This window comes from Carcharhinus amblyrhynchos, chromosome 21 (assembly GCF_965287045.1).
Source record: "Carcharhinus amblyrhynchos chromosome 21, sCarAmb.v2.hapA, whole genome shotgun sequence".
NCBI classification, from domain to species: Eukaryota; Metazoa; Chordata; class Chondrichthyes; order Carcharhiniformes; family Carcharhinidae; genus Carcharhinus; species Carcharhinus amblyrhynchos.
Window position 1 is genome coordinate 23,142,433 of NC_137344.1, and position 20,341 is coordinate 23,162,773.

General features: G+C 42.4%; 1 protein-coding gene across 3 annotated transcripts in view; it reads left to right on the forward strand.

Annotated features, from left to right (window-relative positions):
* Window positions 1–20,341, forward strand: part of sdk2b (sidekick cell adhesion molecule 2b) — a 966,819-nt gene that overhangs the window by 681,181 nt on the left and 265,297 nt on the right. For all 3 annotated transcript variants that reach the window (XM_080208817.1, XM_080208815.1, XM_080208816.1), the window contains exons 15-19: window positions 1,973–2,120; window positions 2,531–2,671; window positions 3,683–3,864; window positions 6,093–6,208; window positions 17,998–18,193. In XM_080208817.1, coding sequence (XP_080064943.1) covers window positions 1,973–2,120; window positions 2,531–2,671; window positions 3,683–3,864; window positions 6,093–6,208; window positions 17,998–18,193 — 783 coding nt within the window. The remainder of the gene's footprint in view (window positions 1–1,972; window positions 2,121–2,530; window positions 2,672–3,682; window positions 3,865–6,092; window positions 6,209–17,997; window positions 18,194–20,341) is intronic.

The following is a 20,341-nucleotide window of genomic DNA, read 5'->3' on the forward strand; positions in this document are numbered from 1 at the left end:
ACACTTCAATTTCTTTTTATATAATGAAAGTGTGCATTCCTTTTCAGACCCTTCATTCATTTCTGCAGAAATTAGTTTTGTTAAAAGCACAATGTGAAAAATTCCAAAGTAATTGGCAATTCCTGGTCACAAAGCATTTTTAAACAGGGGATTAATTATCCCATTCTCACTTTACGAATGTTAATCTATTTAATTGTCATTCTAGATCAGCTCAATTTAGCATCTGATTGTTATATATCTTTTGGGTGTAGTTCATATAAATGTTGCCTTGAGACACCTGTATATTCTTATTACTGGTTTAAATATAAACCAACCTCAATTCATATGAAGTTTTTTCTTCCCCTAAAGCGTGCTTTGTCCAACTGTGAGATTGAACAGCTGTCATTGTTGAATTCAAATATCGTGAAGCACAATACAAATGGTCATTAGCAAATTGATCCTTGTATGAATCAATGTGGCATGTGCACCATTCGCTGTTGTAGGGTATAATCAAAGCTGCTGGTCTCGTTTCCATTGGAAAATGAGCGATTCACAGAAAATGGCTCAGAATTGCTTATAGAAAATGGACTTTGATTTCATCAGCCATGATCTTATTAAAATATACAAGACTCTAAGGGGGCTTGATAGGATAAACACTGAGAGGATATTTCCCCTCATGGGGTAATCTAGAACTAGGGGGTCACAATGTCAAAATAAGGGATCGCCCATTTCAGATAGAGGCAAGTAGGAATTTCTCATCTTCAAAGGGAATTAGTCTTTGGAATGCTGTACCCCAGCCAGCAGTGGAGACTGGGCCATTGAACATATTCAAGGCTGATTTAGACAGGTTTTTGATTGACAAGGGAGTCAAGCAGGGTGGCCAATTTTGCAGGACAATCCTATAATTTGGCCTCAAGCTACGAGTCCAGGGTCAGCCTTTCACAGGACACATTTTGTCCTGGTTTTCTTCTGACCCAGATTCCCACTAGAAACATTGCTTCTGCAGAGGTGTTGAGCGCAGCAAGGTTGATGGCATTGTTTTGGATTTCAAGTGGTAGGTCAGCAACATCAGAATCAAAGAGGGCTGCATGGCTGCAGGTCTCTGTCTGTGTGGAGTTTGCACGTTCTCCCTGTGTCTGCATGGGTTTCCTCCAGATGCTCTGGTTTCTTCCCACAGTCCAAAGATGTGCGGTTAGGTTGATTGGCCGTGCTAAATTGATGCTAGTGTCAGGATTCACAAGGCAAATATGTAGGGTTTTGGAAATAGGGCCTGGGTGGGATTGTGGTGGGTCCAGACTCAATGGGCCAAATGGCCTCCTCCCGCACTATAGGGATTCAATGATCGAATTGAAACAAAGAAAATTCAGAGAGAGCTTGACAGGTTAATGCTAAGAGACTGTTTGCCCTGATTGAAGATGATAAAACTGGAGAGAATATCCTCAGGATAAAAGGTCAATCATTTAAGGCTGAAATGGTGAGGAATTTCTTCACTGAAATTGAGAAGCCAGCAAAGAGGCCAGTGATTTCAATGCTGGGAGGATTTGTTTAGTGATCGCCCAGGGATGGTCGCATGCGCGGGGGTCCGCTCAGCATGCTGATTTCAGCCTCTCCAATCTAGGCCCCGCCCTGGATTTTTTGCGTGATTCATGCTACTGCCTTCTGCAGTGCACAGAGTATGGGAGATGCGCTTTGAAACTCTGTTGAAAAAACCAGTGCGATTTACTCCACTTTTCACACAAATTTGATACTTAGAATTGTTTTGGGAGAAGCTCATTGTGTTGTGGGTGCCATTAAAATGCGAGCTGAGTGGAATTGTTCACAGAACAGTGAAAACAAATAGTCATCCTGCAAACTGTTTGGCCACTATCCGTACAATGCTGTCCTGTTGTATCGAACCTCCCAGGGTTATAGGGAGCAGCTTTCATCACTTGACTTAAAGCCACAACCTGAATGTTCTCAAATAAAGACCTATATTTGTGAATTTTTGTTGCAGATTCACCTTGGAATGTTCACTTGATGAATGTTGACCCAGAATCGGTGGGACTGATGGTCAGGGGGCTTATTCCAGCCAGGTCCTATCAGTTTCGTATCTGTGCAGTGAATGATGTTGGAAAGGGCCAATACAGCAGAGAGACTGAGAGGTGAGCTAGCTTGCAGTTTATAAAATGAATTGTGATACAAATGCTGCAAATCTCACTGGGATTATAACTGAATGTTATGAACTCTGAGATCCCCAAGGACTAATCACAGGTTACTCTGCATGGCTCAACTGATCACAAACTGGCCTTTGTTTTCTGTTTAGCTATTCATCATGCCATTTACAATTTCCTTCTCGTCCCAAGAGGATTCATTGTAGACACAGATCCCTGGTATGGGAGCTGATCAAATAAATTACAATAGCTACCATATTTCTATCATTTACTATTCTTAAGCATTAAAGAACTCCATGGTACAGTATGTTGGGTGCAATCCATTTTTAAGTTTTGTTTTGTTCAAAATGAGTACTATCACTAACTTTTTTTTCATAATGGAATGGTTAAAATTCTTGTAGGTTATCGCTCCCTGAAGAACCGCCAAGTGCATCCCCACAAAATGTCATTGCAAGTGGCAGAACCAATCAGTCAATTATGATTCAATGGCAGCCACCCCCAGAAAACCATCAGAATGGAGCCCTGAAGGGTTACATTATCAGGTATCTCAGAACAGATTCTTTGCCCTCTGTCTTCATGGATGAAACATAAGCTGATAACTGTGTGGCCATGTATTTTTGAGGCTTAGCTGACAAAAAACAAACCTTTAAAAAGGTGCTATATTATGTTTTAAAAACACAAAGAGAAACCAATTAAAATGTATTATTTATTACCTGTTGGCCTTAAAATTTGCTATTCAATATAAACCTGCTTAGCTTTCTATTGTACTTTGCATTGTTTACGAATACCAATTCACTGGGCTTATATTTAAATCTTGGGCCTCAACTCAGTTGAAAATTATGCACAATTGTACAGAGGTAAGCTTACCTATCCACCTCCACTTACCGTCAGCAGGGTAGGTGTTGGATGGCCCAACCAGTCTTGAGCTAATTTTGCCCCTGGACTTCCTCCTGCTATCACAGGTATTTTACCAGTGATATGAGGTGGGTGGAAGGTCCTGTGCCACGTGATAAACCAATGAGATAAATCCTGGCAGCTTGCCTGCAAGCCTAGGGGTACAGAAAGCCCTGCTGTTTGGGCACCAGGTATCCACTAGAAGATCCTTCTAAGCACCCCCCTCCCTCCTTCCTTCCCACCCTTGCCCCTCCCTCCACTGGCCATCTGCTTAGCCAGCAGCTCCGGAAGGCAGAACACTCTCCATCGCCAAGACCTCAGAAAATTAGCATCCTGATGGCTGTTAAATTTGATTGTAGCTTCCCAACCAAACTGTGCAGAGATTTGTCCACCCCTGATCTTTTTAGCCAGAGACTGGGGCTCCCATCTCCACAAAACATTTTGGCCCAAGAGTCAACACGATTTGGTCAAAACAAAAATTCAGACATTTAAGTTTTAAAACATTAAGCTCTCCAAAATATCTGTCCATTGCAATTGGACAGCAGTTTTCTAAATTATATTTTCTTGTTATCAACATACTTTGATGTGTATACTGCTCAAAAGTATCTGAGACAAGTGTTAAGTCAGCTGTAGGATTGACTTCCCTTCTCTGTTTGCAGGTATTGCTTGGCAGGTTTACCTGTGGAGCACCAGTATAAGAATATCACCAGTCCTGATGTGAATAATTTCTTACTTGAGGACCTCATCATCTGGACCAATTATGAGATTGCAGTTGCCTCTTACAATGGGGCTGGTCTGGGAATCTACAGCCCAACTGTCACCGAGTGGACCTTGCAAGGGGGTGGGTATTGAGTGCTTTTGGGGGTGGGGGTGTTGAAAGGAAGTCACTGCTGCCTCACCAATCTTACTATTACCGATTGAGAAAATAAGGAGCATTGCATCAAAACAATTACTCTGTAAATGTAGCTGATAGTTTGTTGGTAAATTTAGCAATTCAGGAAATTTAACCATACCTTTGTAATTGCACGTTATTGTCTAAATCTATGCACAGTAAAGGAAAAGGTTTACTGTACCCTAGTGCACATTTAGAATTAAATTTGATTTAAGTTAAATCTCATTAACCCAGAACTTGTAATAGTTTTTGAACCCTGCTGGGGCTGCATCTGTGTAGTGTGTTATCCTCTGTAGTGAGACTCAGTTGGCATCATTCTTGTTTCTAAGATGGAACATTACAGCTTCAGGTCCCACTTGAGGCTCAGACTTTAGACAAGATCCATCTTCTTTCTCAGATGGATGTAAAAGATGCCATGACATTAAATTGAAGGAGATTGAGGAGTTAGCCTGGTGTCCTGGCCAATTCTTTTACCTCAGTTAACATCACAACTGCTCATTATCACATTGCTGTTTGCAGGGGCTTGCTGTGCACAAATTGGCAACTACGGTTCCCGCATCACAAAAGCAGCTGCACTTGAGAAGTATTTATTGGCTGTAAATTGATTTTGCGATGCCCTGTGATCCTGAAAGATGCTATGTAATTACTAATCTTTATTTAGTTACTTCTGCATTAATCTCTAGTCTCTGTTTGTGCCATTCATCCTTGAAATGTGGTTACCCAATGTAAATGCCTGCTTCACTAAGATAAGTTACTGGGCAGATTTGTATTTTCCTCTTTTCACCTTCCTGCTCCAATGAATGAGGAGTTTTGCATCAGGTTCTCAGCAGGTGCCTGAGACTTGCGCATTGAGAATCAGTAGCAAAAATGTCCAAATAAAATTAACAAATAAGATGGCTAAAGCATTAATTTTCACCCAGGTCCTTAATTCAACATTACATTCAAGACAGCTTTTTTAATGTGATCTATTCATCAGGCAGTTCTCACTAATCTCTTGGTGTCCAGTAAAGATCAATGGCAGTGCAGGCCGAGAGCAGGCTGTCCACTTCACCTGCTTAGCTGCGGCTTTGCATAAGGATGTGGAACCATACTAAGCAGAAAGACATTGCACACCCATAGACCTGGAGCAGAATTTTCTCCAAAAAATGGCTAAGGGCAGAATCTTACTAAAAAAATGGCAAACTGTTAGATCTTATACAGAAAGAACAGGGGGCATATTTCACACCATCATGTTGAAGGGTGGGGCTTAAACACGCCAGCAAAACTGGCTGCACTGTGATTGGGCGCTATTTTTAAATGTGCCCCGATCTCAAAGTGAAATTGAAGCCCCCCACCACCCCCCCTTCCCTCACTGAAGACATATTTCTTTACCACCCTCCCTAGTAAAGATTGCCAGTACTGGGCCCTCCCAATGGGTCCCTCTTCATGCCCACCCCCTTCATGACTCTCGACATGCCCCAATCCCCCCTCAGGCCCACTGCCTCAGGCTTCACCCTCTTAGCACTGCCCATCTGGCAATGTCACCTGTTGGCATTGCCCAGTATTCTCCCCAACCACCTTGCGGCTTCAATGACCATTGCATCTCCTGGCATAGACGTCATGCCCCCTGGCATGGCCATCACACCTGCTCTCAGTTTGTGGAGACCAGGAGTGATTCTCACCAGATTCCCACTGCACCCAAGGGTCGGAGATTCGCGGGAGCAGCGGGAAAACAGCCTCAAATGGACTCAACGTGGTGATTGAAATATGCTAATCTGATTCCTGTCCTTACTGGGCTGAAACCAGATTATGTCCACGCTGGGAGGATCACAAAGGGGTTTCACACAGATGTTGAACGCGCTAGGCCCATCACCTATGATATGCTGATCCTTCGCCACTCCAAAGTGATCTGCACCAGGCAAGATGCGGCTAGAAAATCCCAGCCCTGTTATTTTGGTCCTTTACAGTCAACTTAAACAGTCAGAGAACCCATTAGGAGTTCCAACACAAAATTTCAAACTAAATACGGTGTAGAAATATGACTTCTATAGCATGCTGATCGTAACAAGGTTAAACCCTGAAATGATCGCAAAACTGTTTATTATTCTATGTGTAAATGCTTTGTCTCAAAGCACCAGTTATTCTCCAATTTTCTCTTAATACTTGTGGAACCAATCTAGTTTCTGTTGTTCTTCCAGTTCCTACAGTGCCTCCAGGAAATGTGCATGCTGAAGCCATTAATTCCACTACCATCCGATTTACATGGACACCACCCAGTCCTCAGTTTATTAATGGAATTAATCAAGGTTACAAGGTAATACCCATAATTTCGACATGCTGTCAAAAATCAACATTGTTGTTTCGGCTTTGTTCAGTGTCAGATGATGCAAAGTGTTGCCAACCCACTAGGAATTAATGACCAACATTGCCTGTCGACTGCAGAAAGATTGCAGAGAACAGCAATTTAGCAGTCTCCATCACTCGCTACATCAGTGCTGGCATCAGTATTTATATCTGTGGCCAAATTACACTTCTGTCCCTGTGAAAAAGCTCTCTTAGTGATTGTCTCCCTCCAAAGGCAGAATTGCCATTTCAGTTATATTGCAACGGTGCGCTCATAGTTAAGGCTACTGTCACCATTGCTGTAATGTGAAGAGGCTGTTAACCGATAAATCTGCAAGGCTTTCAGGTATTGAGGAATACATGCTCTGACTGATACAAAAGCCCATCTGGGACCTTCCGCACCTTCCCCTCCCTCTGATTCCATTCCTTCCAATCCTGGCCCTTGCTGTCTATTCACCACACCCTCTGAACTTCCCCTCTCTGCTGCTGAACGTTTTCAGAGAATCACAGCTCCCTACAGTACAGAAGCAGGCCATTCTGCTCATTGAGTCTGAACCGACCACAATCCCGCCCAGGCCTTATTCCATAACCCCATACATTTACCCTGTTAGTCCCCCTGACACTAAGGTCAATTTAACATGGCCAATCAACCTAACCTGCACATCTTTGGAGTAGGGGAGGAAACTGGAACACCCGGAGGAAATCCACACAGACATAGGGAGAATGTGCAACCTCCACACAGACAGTGACCTGAGACCGGATTTGAACCTGGGTCCCTGGCGCTGTGAGGCAGCAATGCTAACCGCTATGCCAATGTGCTGCTCCTTTACTATGTCATCACGCTGCCCCTTCTTGTACTCAGCAAAGGACTAATTTTCATTATGTCCTCACCTCAGTTAATTCTGAGCTTGCAAGAAGCTGAACTCTTCCTCTGTTGCCTTTAGCCCTCTTTTTTTTGGGCAGGAGGCCTTTCCCCATTCAACAGATTCTTTCACCTACCTCCAGCATTCACCCTCCATCTGGACCACTCCCTCTGACCTGCTACCTGCTCCTGATGTTTCCAATGAGAACTGTCAGTGAGGCATTGGCTGTCTTAATTTCTCTGCTCCTCTCACCCACTCCAGTCTGTCTCCTTCTGAAATTGCTGCTGTCCATTCTTTCAGGTCTAACCTGACTTTGTTATCAAACCTGCTGACAAGTATGCTTCTACTGTTTTCTGACGTACTGACCATGACCCTTGCAGAAGCTGAGTGCCAACTCTCAGACATCTTCTAATCACACCACCAAATATCAAGTCATTGCTTCTAGGATTGTCACTTAAGTTACCTCCTCTGTAAATCTTTCCTCCACAGCTTCCAACTTCATAGCCCCCAGGCCCGCTTCTACCTCCTTCCCAAAATCCACAACCCAACTGGGAGACCCATCGTGTCAGCTTGGGTAAGGCAGTTGACGTGGTGTATATGGATTTTAGTAAGGCGTTTGATAAGGTTCACCATGGTAGGCTTCTGCAGAAAATGCAGATGTATGGGATTGGGGGTGATCTAGGTAATTGGATCAGGAATTGGCTAGCAGATAGGAGACAGAGGGTGGCGGTTGATGGTAAATATTCGTCATGGAGTTCGGTTACGAGTGGTGTGCCTCAGGGATCTGTTTTGGGGCCACTGCTGTTTGTAATTTTTATTAATGATCTGGATGAGGGTATAGTTGGGTGGATTAGTAAGTTTGCTGATGACACCAAAGTCGGAGGTGTGGTAGATTGTGAGGAAGGGTGTCATAGTTTGCAGGGTGACTTAGAAAGGTTGCAGAGCTGGGCCGCGAGGTGGCGGATGGAGTTTAATGTGGAGAAGTGTGAGGTAATTCATTTCGGTAGGAATAACAGATGTGTTGAGTATAGGGCTAACGGGAGGACTTTGAATAGTGTGGAGGAGCAGAGGGATCTAGGTGTATGTGTACATAGATCCCTGAAAGTTGGGAATCAAGTAGATAAGGTTGTTAAGAAGGCATACGGTGTCTTGGCGTTTATTGGTAGGGGGATTGAATTTAGGAGTCGCAGCGTCATGATGCAACTGTACACAACTCTGGTGCGGCCGCACTTGGAGTATTGTGTGCAGTTCTGGTCCCCACATTACAGGAAGGATGTAGAGGCTTTGGAGAGGGTGCAGAGGAGGTTTACCAGGATGTTGCCTGGTATGGAGGGGAGATCCTATGAGGAGAGACTGAGAGATTTGGGGTTGTTTTCGCTGGAAAGAAGGCGGCTAAGAGGGGACCTTATTGAAACATATAAGATGATTAGAGGTTTAGACAGGGTAGATAGTGATAGCCTTTTTCCTAGGATGGAGAAAGCTAGCACGAGGGGGCACGACTTTAAATTAAGGGGGGGTAGTTATAGGACTGATGTCAGGGGTAGGTTCTTTACCCAGAGAGTGGTGAGGGACTGGAATGCCCTGCCAGCTGCAGTTGTAAATGCGCCTAGTTTGGGGGCGTTTAAGAGATCTGTGGATAGGTTTATGGACGAAATGGGATTGGTTTAGATTAGTGGGTTAGTGTTGTTTTTTTTTAAAAGCTGGTCGGCGCAACATCGTGGGCCGAAGGGCCTGTTCTGCGCTGTAATGTTCTATGTTCTATGTTCTATGTTCCTGCTCCGTGGAACTCATTTTTTTCTATCTTGACTCCATTCTCTGTCCTCTTGTCCAGTCCCTTCCCACCTACACTTATGATTCTCCTAATGGCCTCTGTCAAATCAACAATTTCCAGTTTCCTGACTGTAACTGCCTCCTCTTCACTATGGACACTCAAACCCTTTTACAAGCCCATTCCCCACTAGAATAGGCTGAGGGTTCTCTGCTGCTTCCTTGTGCAGAGGCCCCATGGGCCTCAGTTATGAATACTTTTTGTTCCAGTCCAACCAAGGCCCCCTCTGACAACTCTTTTACGATTACATCAAAGGTGCCACGTTATGCTGTCATCTGGACCAGTAAAAAAAAATTGATTTCTGCTTCCAATTTTCACCCCTTCTTCATCTTCAAATGGTCCATCTTTGACACTTCCCTACCCTTTCTTGACCGCTCTGTCTCCATTTCCAGTGATAGACTGACTACCAATATTCATATTCAAGCCCACTGGCTCCTACAAATACATTGACTGGACTGCAGTTATTACACCCTGCTCCTTGTAAAGACTCCGTCCCATTTTTAGTTTCTCTGCCTCTGTCCCGATGATGCTACCTTCCAAAAGGGTACTTCTGACATCTTCCCTTTTGACTGAGCTGGGGATTCTCTCCCGCTGTGGTTGACAGACCACTCAATCGTGTCTGACCCATTTCCCACACACCTGCCCTATTTGCTATTCCCAATGCAGCCCCCTTTACAATGGGGAAACTAAACACACATTGGGTGACCATTTTGAGAAACACATTCACTCACTCTACAAACATAACCTCAACCTTCCTGCTCTTGCCATTTCAACTCCCTATCTTGCTCTCATGCCCACATGTCCATCATGTCCATTGCCTGCTGCAATGTTCCAGTAAAGCCCAATGCAAACTGGAGGTACAGCACCTTCCAATGAGGCAATTTACAGCTTTCTGGACTCAGTTGTCAGAATTTTACCGCCTCACCTGCCTGAGGCTCAAAAGATCCCACCTGAGGCCAATGGAGAATGCCATTCTGGAAGCCTCACCCATCCTGATTCCGGGGCACGCATGCCAGTAAAATTCTGGCCAGTGAGTGCAATTCACATATTGATTTCAATAACTGTTCCACTATAAACACATCCTCTCTTTAACTCTGAAGAAAGTCTTACAGACTCGAAAGGTTAACTCTGTTTCTCACTCCAGGGATGCTGCCAAGCCTGCTGAGTTTGCCCAGCATTTTCTGTTTTAAATTTGGAAGGCCATCTCACTTCCCATCTTGTATCCATCTGATCAGATCAGGAGCTGAGAGAAATTCCTGAAATAATTCCATTAAACCAAGACACCGTCACGGCAATTTTAAATGTGTGTGCCTTGTGTTGGCCGACATGGTGGAATATTTTTAAAAGTAGAGCCCGGCAGTTCAGGGGAAAAGTTAGGAAATATTTGTCACTCAAGTGTGGAACTCTCTCCATGTAACAAAACAACAGATGCAAATTCAATTAATTTAAATCTGAGGTACATAAATGTTTGCCAGTTAAGGGTATTAATAACCATGGAGCCAAGGCCAGTCGATGGAGTTAGGATACAGATCAACCATGATCCTAGGGGCAGCATAGTGGTTAGCCTTGCTGCCTCACAGTGCCAGGGACCCGGGTTCAATTCCCAGCTTGGGTCTTTGTGGAGTTTTCACATTCTCCTCATGTATGCGTGGGTTGCCTCCAGGTGCTCCGGTTTTCTCCCACAGCCCAACAATGTACGGATTAGGTTGATTGTCTGTGCTAAATTGCCACTTCTCGTCAGGGGGACTAGCAGGGTAAATACATGTAGTTATGGGCACAGGGACTGGGTAGGATTGTGGTCGGTGCAGACTCAATGGGCCAAATGGCCTGCTTCTGCACTGTAAGGATTCTATGATTCACTGATCTCATGGATTGGCAGAAAAGTCAAATGGATAGCCAAACGGCCTGTTGCTGTTCCGATGTAAGCAGCCATTATGAGGCAATCTAACTTTGAACTAACCCCTACGTAAATAAATTCCAGTAAAACAGTTTTGTTCTGATGCACTGCGTGGGAGTAGATATTTGTTTATTTTTATCTCTAAAGTAACTTAAAAAGCAAACTCGCATTATCCATAACTGAGGCCGACTGTCATCTACAATACTTTTAATCTATTCCATTTAATCTGATAAAGGGATCTATATTCTTAATACCTTTTTCAGGTGTGGAAATATGCACCTGGAAGCAGACATAGTAGAAATGTTTAATTTGCTATGAAATCTGTTTTATAAAGTCACATTCAGATTACACGATAAAGCGAGACTTTTGGTATCGACCTGCTCCTCAAGCATCGTTAATTTTTTATTGTCTGAAGTTTTAAATCGGTAAGCAACTTTTAAAATAAATCAGCTTTTTCCTTTGCAGAGATAGGGACCCCCTTGCAGAGACAGGGACCCTCTAGGTGAATAAAAATAGTATCCTGTCTAGTTAGCAAAGTTAGCCTTAAGAATAAAAACCAGATTTGAAAGCTTGTCTGAAAGGGGCAAGTCAAACACTAGCAGTGTTTTCTCATCCATTTTACAATATTATCAGCCAATAGTTCTAAACAAATGTTCATTTGTTTTGTGAGAATTGTAATGAACCAAGTTATCTTCACTTTACCAAATGTTTCTACTGAGTTCGGTTGTTGACCTATGCTATCTCTACTCTAGCTCCTTGCCTGGGAACGTAATGAGGCAGAAACACTCGCTGCTGTGACAGTGACTGCTGAGCCAATGGTTTTTGTCATTATTTTGTAATATTCTACTGCTCTCCTGACTTTTGTTTGAATTCACTTAACCCCTCTTGTGAAGTGGTCTTGCTGTCCTGCTATACAGATGGTAGTTTTTTTGCCCCTGTGGGCAAACATATAATATTGGAGGAAAACCTACTTGTGTGAAAGTTTCAGCATGTTTTTCATTTGCTCAGTTATCAATCCGGCTACAACATCGGTCTGCATGGTCTGGTTAAGAATATGAATCCACACACATTTTGCTGAACCTTCTTAAAAATGTCACAAGACTTGATTTCTGAAACTACTCAGAAATCTAGCTATGAAACTTACAGAAAACGTTATTGTTCATAGACACAAATGAACCAGTTTGTAACATTTCAAAATTTCTTTGTGACGCAATGCAGCCCTTTTAATAATTTTATTCTGAGCAAAACATTGACATAAATCTAAACAACAATTAATTAGGAGTCAATGTCCTTTAGGATGTTGTAGCAATCCTGCACTAAAATTAAAATAATCACATTTTAAAGTTATTTTGTTTATTCCAAGTGTTGCCAACTCAAAAGCCCTTTGCTCCAACTCTTCAGATATGTACGTGATTTAAAATTATATTTTAATGCAATTCCTGCTTACTTTCAATTATAAATCCCTTAATCGTTACAAATCCCTTTATAAATCCCTTTATCACTCAAAGAACAAGCAGAGTAGATGCACGGAAACATTGCTAGGTGCAGGTTCTCCTTCAAGTCACGCACCATCCTAACTTGGAAATATATTGCCATTGCTTCATTTTGCTAGGTCAAAATGCTAGAATTTCCTCCCTACGATCACCTTACATGACATAGACTGCAGCATTTCAAGTTTACCACCACCTTCTCAAAGATAATAAATGCCGGCCTTGTCAGCCCCATATTAACACACGTTATTAATATTCCATCATATGGATCAATAAAGTAGATCATAATTTTGCAACAACCGAACTAAATTCTTAGCTTCTAATCTGAGGAAAGTTTGAATATTTCAGCATCTAAAATATGTTTTTCAGCAATCAGCATTGTGTGAACAACATTACTATTTTTAAGCACAAAACATTTCCTCAAAATTTACACTTCTAAAGAACTTGAAGATACATTGATACATTACAATCTTCAATTGTAAGTTCATGGCTCCTCAGTGTCAGATTTGGTAGATATCCCAAAGATGCGCTGGGAAACCCTCTCTGAAGATCTCAGGTAAGGGTTTGCTCTGCGATTGTCCAAAGGCGTAAGTTCACATGGACAACTGCACTGCGCTGGGAACCATCCAATGAAGCAATTGAAATCGCTAATTCTGGATGGTTCTACCAGTGATACACTAACAGTTACTTTTCAGAGATAGAAGAAAAAAAATCACTGTTAACTTCAGTGTAGTTACTTTAAACACTGAGACCGACCACTGCATGGGACACTCCCCAAAATCTCAACCCCTAGGGGACTCAATGCCCACTGAACTCCTCTTCCTCCACGATATTCCCTAGCCTAAATCTCCCACTCGCACAGGCAATGGCAGATTAACCATTAGGCTGAGTAGGCTTAAGCCTAGGGACCCGGAAGGGAGGAGGGCCTGAGAGCCAGAGTTTCAAGATGAATGTGTACTTACTGATCTTAGACAAGTTATCGACAGAGCTTAAAAAACACACTGAAATATAAATTATTTAACGTCACTTAACGTCACTTTATTCTATTCAACAAATGATGAGGCAGGGCAGAGGGGCGAGGTCAGGGGGCCTTACTAAAGCTCAGCCTAGGGGTCCAGGTGGTAGTTAATCCACCACTGCGCACAGGACGTGACCTGTCCCCCTTTCCCAGCACCAGTTACAACCTGACCCCGACGCATTCTGGCTGGACTCCTACCCTGACCTCACTCAGCCTGCACCCATCCAAACCACATCACCTGATCCCCCAACACCCCGACCCCACCCCAATATGTCTGACTCTACAATGCCTGACTTCCACCCCAAGTCCCATCCACCTACCTTAGATACTTACTTTCGCCCAGGCCAGTTATTTTCAATGGGACATAAGGACAGGATTTTTCTGTACACGCAAATGGCGACGCGTGTGCAAAATCCCACGAGAGGCCAAAAACCAAAAATCTCACCAGCAAGCTCTTGGGATGCAATTGTCCTCTCCTCCCATCATTGACAAAATGAGGTTCCCACCCTGGAAGATCAGGAAACTCATATAAATACATTTCAGTCTCATTAGCGGGTTTCCCCTGCTGTATTGTTTCCCCCACATTACAATCTCCCCCCACATCAGCAAGGCTTACAACAGGCTTTTTAAAAAATGGAAACCAGGCAAAGCAAATCCGCCAGGACACACCCCCAAGTACAGCACCCCAGAGGAGAAAGAAGCATGCCTGAACAGTAACCTGGCACTGCCTCCTGGCACCGCCTGGCAATGTGAGGAGGGGCCTCTCAGGGGAGCTCCATAGAGGGGATTTCCCTGTATCCATGTGGTGGAGGGTGGGGAGGGTGCTGGTCCAAGTGCGGGCTTTCCATGTATTGGGGGATTCGTTTTTTTAATCAGACATCAAGGCACCCTTTAAAAAGTGCACACTAATCTCTGGAAAGCCAATGTTGCTGGTCTTTTCAGACATATCCCACCAGCGTGACAGTGTGAGACATCCCTCCAAGATTTTTTTCTTCTTAAATGCTGAATAATATGGCAAGAAAATCTGGCAGTGCAACCGACGAGCTGCATGCCTCTTTTCTTGCCAGCATTTAGAAGAAAAGAAAATTCCGTCCTTAAACTCACTCACTTTACAACAGCAAGTGCTGTAAAAAGGGGTGTTTCCTCCTTCACTGCAATTCTTCAGCACTTCGACGCTCCAGCTCCAGACATGTTGTGCTGCCTGAATCTCACCCAGCCTGAGTCGGGAAGTCAGGCAAGACGGGCACAGGTAAATCTGCTGCTGATTGCCACTCCAAGGAAGTCAATGCCCATTGTTTCAGTGGGTGGGTGCATCTCATTTAGTGTTATTGAATCTGGCAGTCCAGCCCATCTCAAATTTGCACAATAAAGGATTTCCGTTCCCTTGGACCCCAAGGTCTGAAATCAACTAAGACTCTCCTTTTTAATTATTCTTTAAAATCATTTGTAATCCATTTCCTATTCTGTCATTTCTGAATCATTCTCAATCCAGTTCCTACTGTGTACATCTACAGCATAAAACTATCTCAGCCCAGTGCCACTATTAAAGAATGTTACTCAGACAGGTCTCAGGATGGTTGGTGGGAGAAATATAAATCGAAGAGCAGGATTTTATGACCTCGCTCATCCCAAAATCATAAAATCCCACCCGAGGTCAACGGACCTTTCCATTGTCCGCCTCTCGCCTGCTCCAATTCCCACAGCGAGTGGGTGGTAAAGCTCCAGCCTACACGTTATTCAAGCTCTGTTCCATCTAACCTATAAGTACATGATTCTGATCTGATAGCGGATCCCCAACAGAGTTCCATTCCTTGATAAGCTAAACAAGGAGCATAAGGAAATCATTGAATATTTGCCCTCATTGGAAGTAGCTTTTCCTCCATCTGGGATTAACACATGGTGCATGTTCTGCATGGGTGCTGCATAACTGCATGACAATCCACAATGCAATGCTCCCCCAAACTATTCCCAGCTATTCACAAGTTTCCCAACAAAGTTGTCTGCACCTTTGGATCTTATCTACATCAAATTAAGTACAAAGTTTGAGTGGCGATCCTACAATTTCTGTTTTTTAATCCTGGGATTGACCTGTGCTGTAAACTTTCAATTGGATCCCATAAATTAATATTAATTCTGGAATAAGCAGAACAACTATCCTTTCTAAAATCATTCTGAAAAGTCAAAATGCATTAAAACCTGAAATCAACTCACAAAGTCATTAAACTGAATGAACAAAGCAACCACAGTATCATAAAAACCTGCCAAGTACCAGTTCTATAGAAAAATTTCACTTTCTTGGTAGCCACATGAAATCTTGCAATACAGCAAGTGGCTGCAGATGTTCTTCAGCCAAGACATAGTGCAGATCTGGTGAGTCACTATATAAAATTCATCAACATGTGCTGTCTTTTGTTCAGCTTGTCTTGGTTTAATCTTAAAGATTCAACATCAGATTCAGCTGAGTAAAGTTATCATGTACTTTTCTTCATAGTAATCAATGAGAAAATATGATTTCATAGATATTCTCTATTTGAATTTTGGTTAAATATATAGGAAAGAAAGTATTCAGGAGAAATGCCATTATAGAATGTTTTGCCACAGGAAGTAGCAAAGGTAGAAATAATTGCCTCTTTTAAGAAAAAGATTAGATAAGTATTTGAAGTAAAGAATAGAGGAAAAGAGCAGGAGAGAGGGGGTAGTTTTAGATTGCTTTAGTAGAGAGCCGTACAGACACAATGACCCAGAAAACCTCCTTCTGTGCTGCATGCTTCTCTGAAGATCAGGATCACGTTGAGATTTGGATTGTGGGCAACCACAGCAAGTATTTCCTAATGTCATGTTTTCGAAGTAATGAGGTAAAACTGTAAAATACACTTGGAATATCTCGGCAATCTGTGTAAAATGTATTCCCAGTGAATCTCGGCAAATTGGGACATATGGTAGACTGGATAAGTCACACTAATTGCAAAGCTGAGAACTCAATTAGTCCCTTGTACAATGAAATAATCCAAGACTAATCTACACTCTGCCCATTCATCCTGTCTGATGCAATTTTGATGCAGATGGTGAGAAATCTCATCAGTTTTTTCCCCACAGTCGACAAGTATTTCGACCAGAGAACTTCCAAGAGCATTAGCATTTTGACTGCGTGTTGCCTTTGACTCCTGTAAATTAATTATTTTCCATCACGACTAACTGCTGCTGCAAAAAATGAGGCATTCTGGCATATTCGAGTAACAACAAAATTACTAATGTATGGAAGCGACTGCATTGTCTGTTTGTATGAGAGTTTTATCTTTTCCATTTTTCCTATTGTTCAAAAATTGGCTTTGATTAGCGGATTCTTGAGACTGAGATTTTGGACTCTCTACCAGTCAGAAGGCTACAGGTAATGAGACACTCCATCACTGATGAGAGGGAGATAGATAAATTAGCCATTTTCCCACAAACGCCATCCCACAGCAACACAGCTATGCTGAGGAACAGCCCAGTGAAAACATCCTGCACTGCCTGCAATGATGGCAATTCAACAACCCCAAGTGTCCCGTTGCCTTGGCGAAACAATTAACGTCAAAACCATATGACTTATACAGGTTGTACAGAAATATATTGGGTACCAAATTTCTTGACTGAAGCATAAGGGTGGCACAGTGGCCTAGTGGTTAGCACTGCTGCTTCACAGCACCAGGGTCCCAGGTTCAATTTTTCAGGTCACTATCTGGTGGCGTTTGCACATTCTCTCCGTATCTGTGTGGGTTTCCTCCAGGTGCTCCTGTTTCCTCTTACAGTCCAAAGATGTGTGGGTTGGGTTGATTGGCCTTGATAAGTTGATCCTAGTGTCAGGGGAATTAGCGGGTAAATGCATGGGGTTATAGGAATAGGACCTGGGTGGGATTGTGGTCAGTACAGACTTGATGGGCCAAATGGCCTCCTTCTGAACTATAGGGATTTTATGATTTCTATGAAGGGCATCCAGCCCAATAGTTTGATTTCACTATGGATACACCACCTTCTTCACATTTAGTGTTAATCTAGAGTTATTGAACAGTTTGTGCAAAGAGTAGAAGCTTGCAGTACTATAATCTCTTCACCCTGGTCAGACAAGAAAATCGTTATAGTTATGGAAAATTAAACCAAAGAGCAATGTTACCAGATCACGGCAACCACAGTTTATAAAAGGCTTTCCAGCCCTAACTCATCCCTAGAATCTAAGTACAAATGGATTTCCTCAATTCCTTGACCAACAATTTTCTCAGGTCAAATCATTATGCCAAGAGTCCTAAATGTGGCTTTGGTCTTCTTCCCACTATTCAATCAAAGTATACAGTAATTTCAAATGGATGAATGTTAATTCCTTTTCTGAGAATTTGACAATGAAGAAAAGGTGCTGTATTATCCCATAAATAGATTAAAAAATAACATTTCCATTAAAACGGTCATTATTATCATAACTTAAGAGATAATAGTAAGCTTTACAAAGAAGTAATTTCTGGTCTGACTGGTAAAGAGGTAAAATTAATTGGAATTTTCTTGAAGTTAATCTGACGTATGAGAACAGAGAATAGCAGGAAAATTAGTTTGTGGCAACTGAAAATATGTTAGTTGGCTGTGTTTTATTCAATTTTCCCCTTCCCCAACCCTTAATAATGTGATTACCATTTCAGCTGTTGGCTTGGGAACCTGGTCAAATTGAAGACTTTACTATGGTGACAGTCCGGCCAAACTTCCAGGATATGATGCATGTCGGTTACATCCGAGGCTTGAAGAAGTTTACAGAGTATTACACGTCGGTGCTATGTTTTACTACGCCAGGTGATGGTCCCAAGAGTCCTGCTCATCTTCTGCGCACGCACGAAGATTGTAAGTATTCTCTCAATACCCTGAGCCCTTCCAAATGCCTATAATAAAATATCCCTTATGAACCAAATGAATGGAGTTATAATTCAGGAATTGAAGTTTCTACATTCTGATATTCAAACAAAAATGTAATTAGTTGTTATGAGGACTCTCTTGATTTGTAAAATGTGTTAAATATATTCATTTACTTTTATATTTAGACCTTTATGCTCCAGAGATATGTTTGCCTACATAGATAAAATTTCATTCCATAGATAGACTCTTTTCTCTTGGGTCAACTCATTGTCATAATTACTATTTGTTCCAATATTTCCAGCACTAAAGGCTGTAATGTGATTTGAAATTACATTTGAGCCATGTTAGCAAGTTCCTCTCCCAAACAAGTCACGCAGTTATTATGTACTGGAAATTGGGATGAGGTTTTTAACACTCTGATCAGCAGCAAGGATCACAAGAGTAGACCAGTCAAAACTTCCTGTCTGATTTAACATAGCTCTGATCACACTTTCTTGCAACATTCTTGACTTCGGCCCTTTGCTTTTTAACATTATCCAGGTGAGATTGGGAGTTTAATGAATTAGTGAATCTGAACCAACACAGTTCTGTGGTCTTGCACACTGTTGCTGCAACATAAAGTACCATATTTTTTGCTTAAACTGCCTTAATTGTAATGTTTCAGCCATATAAATCTGACAGCTTTCCTGTTCCTGATCACACTGTGTCCTCTGCACACCAAGATCTAGATCATCAATAAACATCAAGAAAAACAAGGATCCCAATATTAATCCCTGGGGAACACCGCTAATAATCTTCATCCAGCATGAAAAATATCCATTGACCATTACTCTCAGCATCCTATTATTCAGCCAATTTTGTATCCTTTAAGACAAAGATTGGAGAGTTAATATCAGAATGAGAATTAGGGTTAAGTACTGAAGGGAGTGCACCACAGCTCAGAGCATGGACCATTATATTTTCTAATTTGTGGCAATGATTTTGATTCTAAAATTCAATGCAAATTAATAAAGCTAACTTGAAGGGACAGTGGAATTTAAAGAAGCCACCCAGAAACTACAGATTGAGTTTAATAAATACCTGAATGGCTAAACAATAATGAATGTAATTTAATATGTGTAGGGTTGCCAACTAAGATTGGATGCATTCCTGGAAGTTTCATCGTATGACTTAGTCCCACATTCCAGCCATTAGTCAGCGAACACATCCATCTTGTGATGCACTGTCTTCTTACACCAAATAGGAAAACAAAAAATCTTACTGGTCCCAACTGGATGATGCTTGACTGTCAGCTCCTTTTCCCCCATTTTCAACATTTTTATATCTGGTAAAAAGAAAAGCTCAATGAAAATGACAAAATCAATACTTTTTTAATGTTCCAGTGATTTTTCTCCAGAATTCCTGGAGATTGATCTTCAATTCCTGGAGACTCCAGGCTGATCCTGGCAGGTCGGCAGCCCTAAATACAGGAAGGGGTAAAATATTGCATAAAGAAAGCAGAAATGGACCACATCCATTCTTCACGAGTGTTGTTGAAATAGCTAAGTATGAGGTTGATGGAGGTTCAAAAGCCTTTGCAGAATCAACATCTCCAGCTAATAAGAAGCAGCAATCAATAAACATCAAGAAAAGTAAAGATTCAACAGAACAAAGCGATAGAATGTTGAACGCATAGCCAAAACAGCTATCAAACTGTACAGTGCTCTACTGTCATTAGAACCATAGAATCCTACAGTGCAGAAGGGGGTCATTCAGCCCATTGAGTCTGCACCGACCACAATCCCACCCAGGCCCTATTCCCATAACCCCAGACACTTACCCTTGCTAGACCTGCTGACACCAAGGGCCAAGTTAGCATGGCCAATCTGCCTAACCTGCACATCTTTGGGCTGTGGGAGGAAACAAGAGCACCCAGAAGAATCCCATGCAAACTCCACCCACTGACTCAAGCCGGGAATCAAACCTAGGTCCCTGGCACTGTGAGGCAGCAGTGCTAAGCACTGTGTCACTGCGCCTTTGCTTTTACTGTGCTCCCCCTGCCCAATGCGATGTCCACATTTGAGGGTCCAAACAGAAAGAAACAGATACTGTGGATGGAACTTTACTGCCCTGCCAGCCATAAGAATCTGAGCAGGC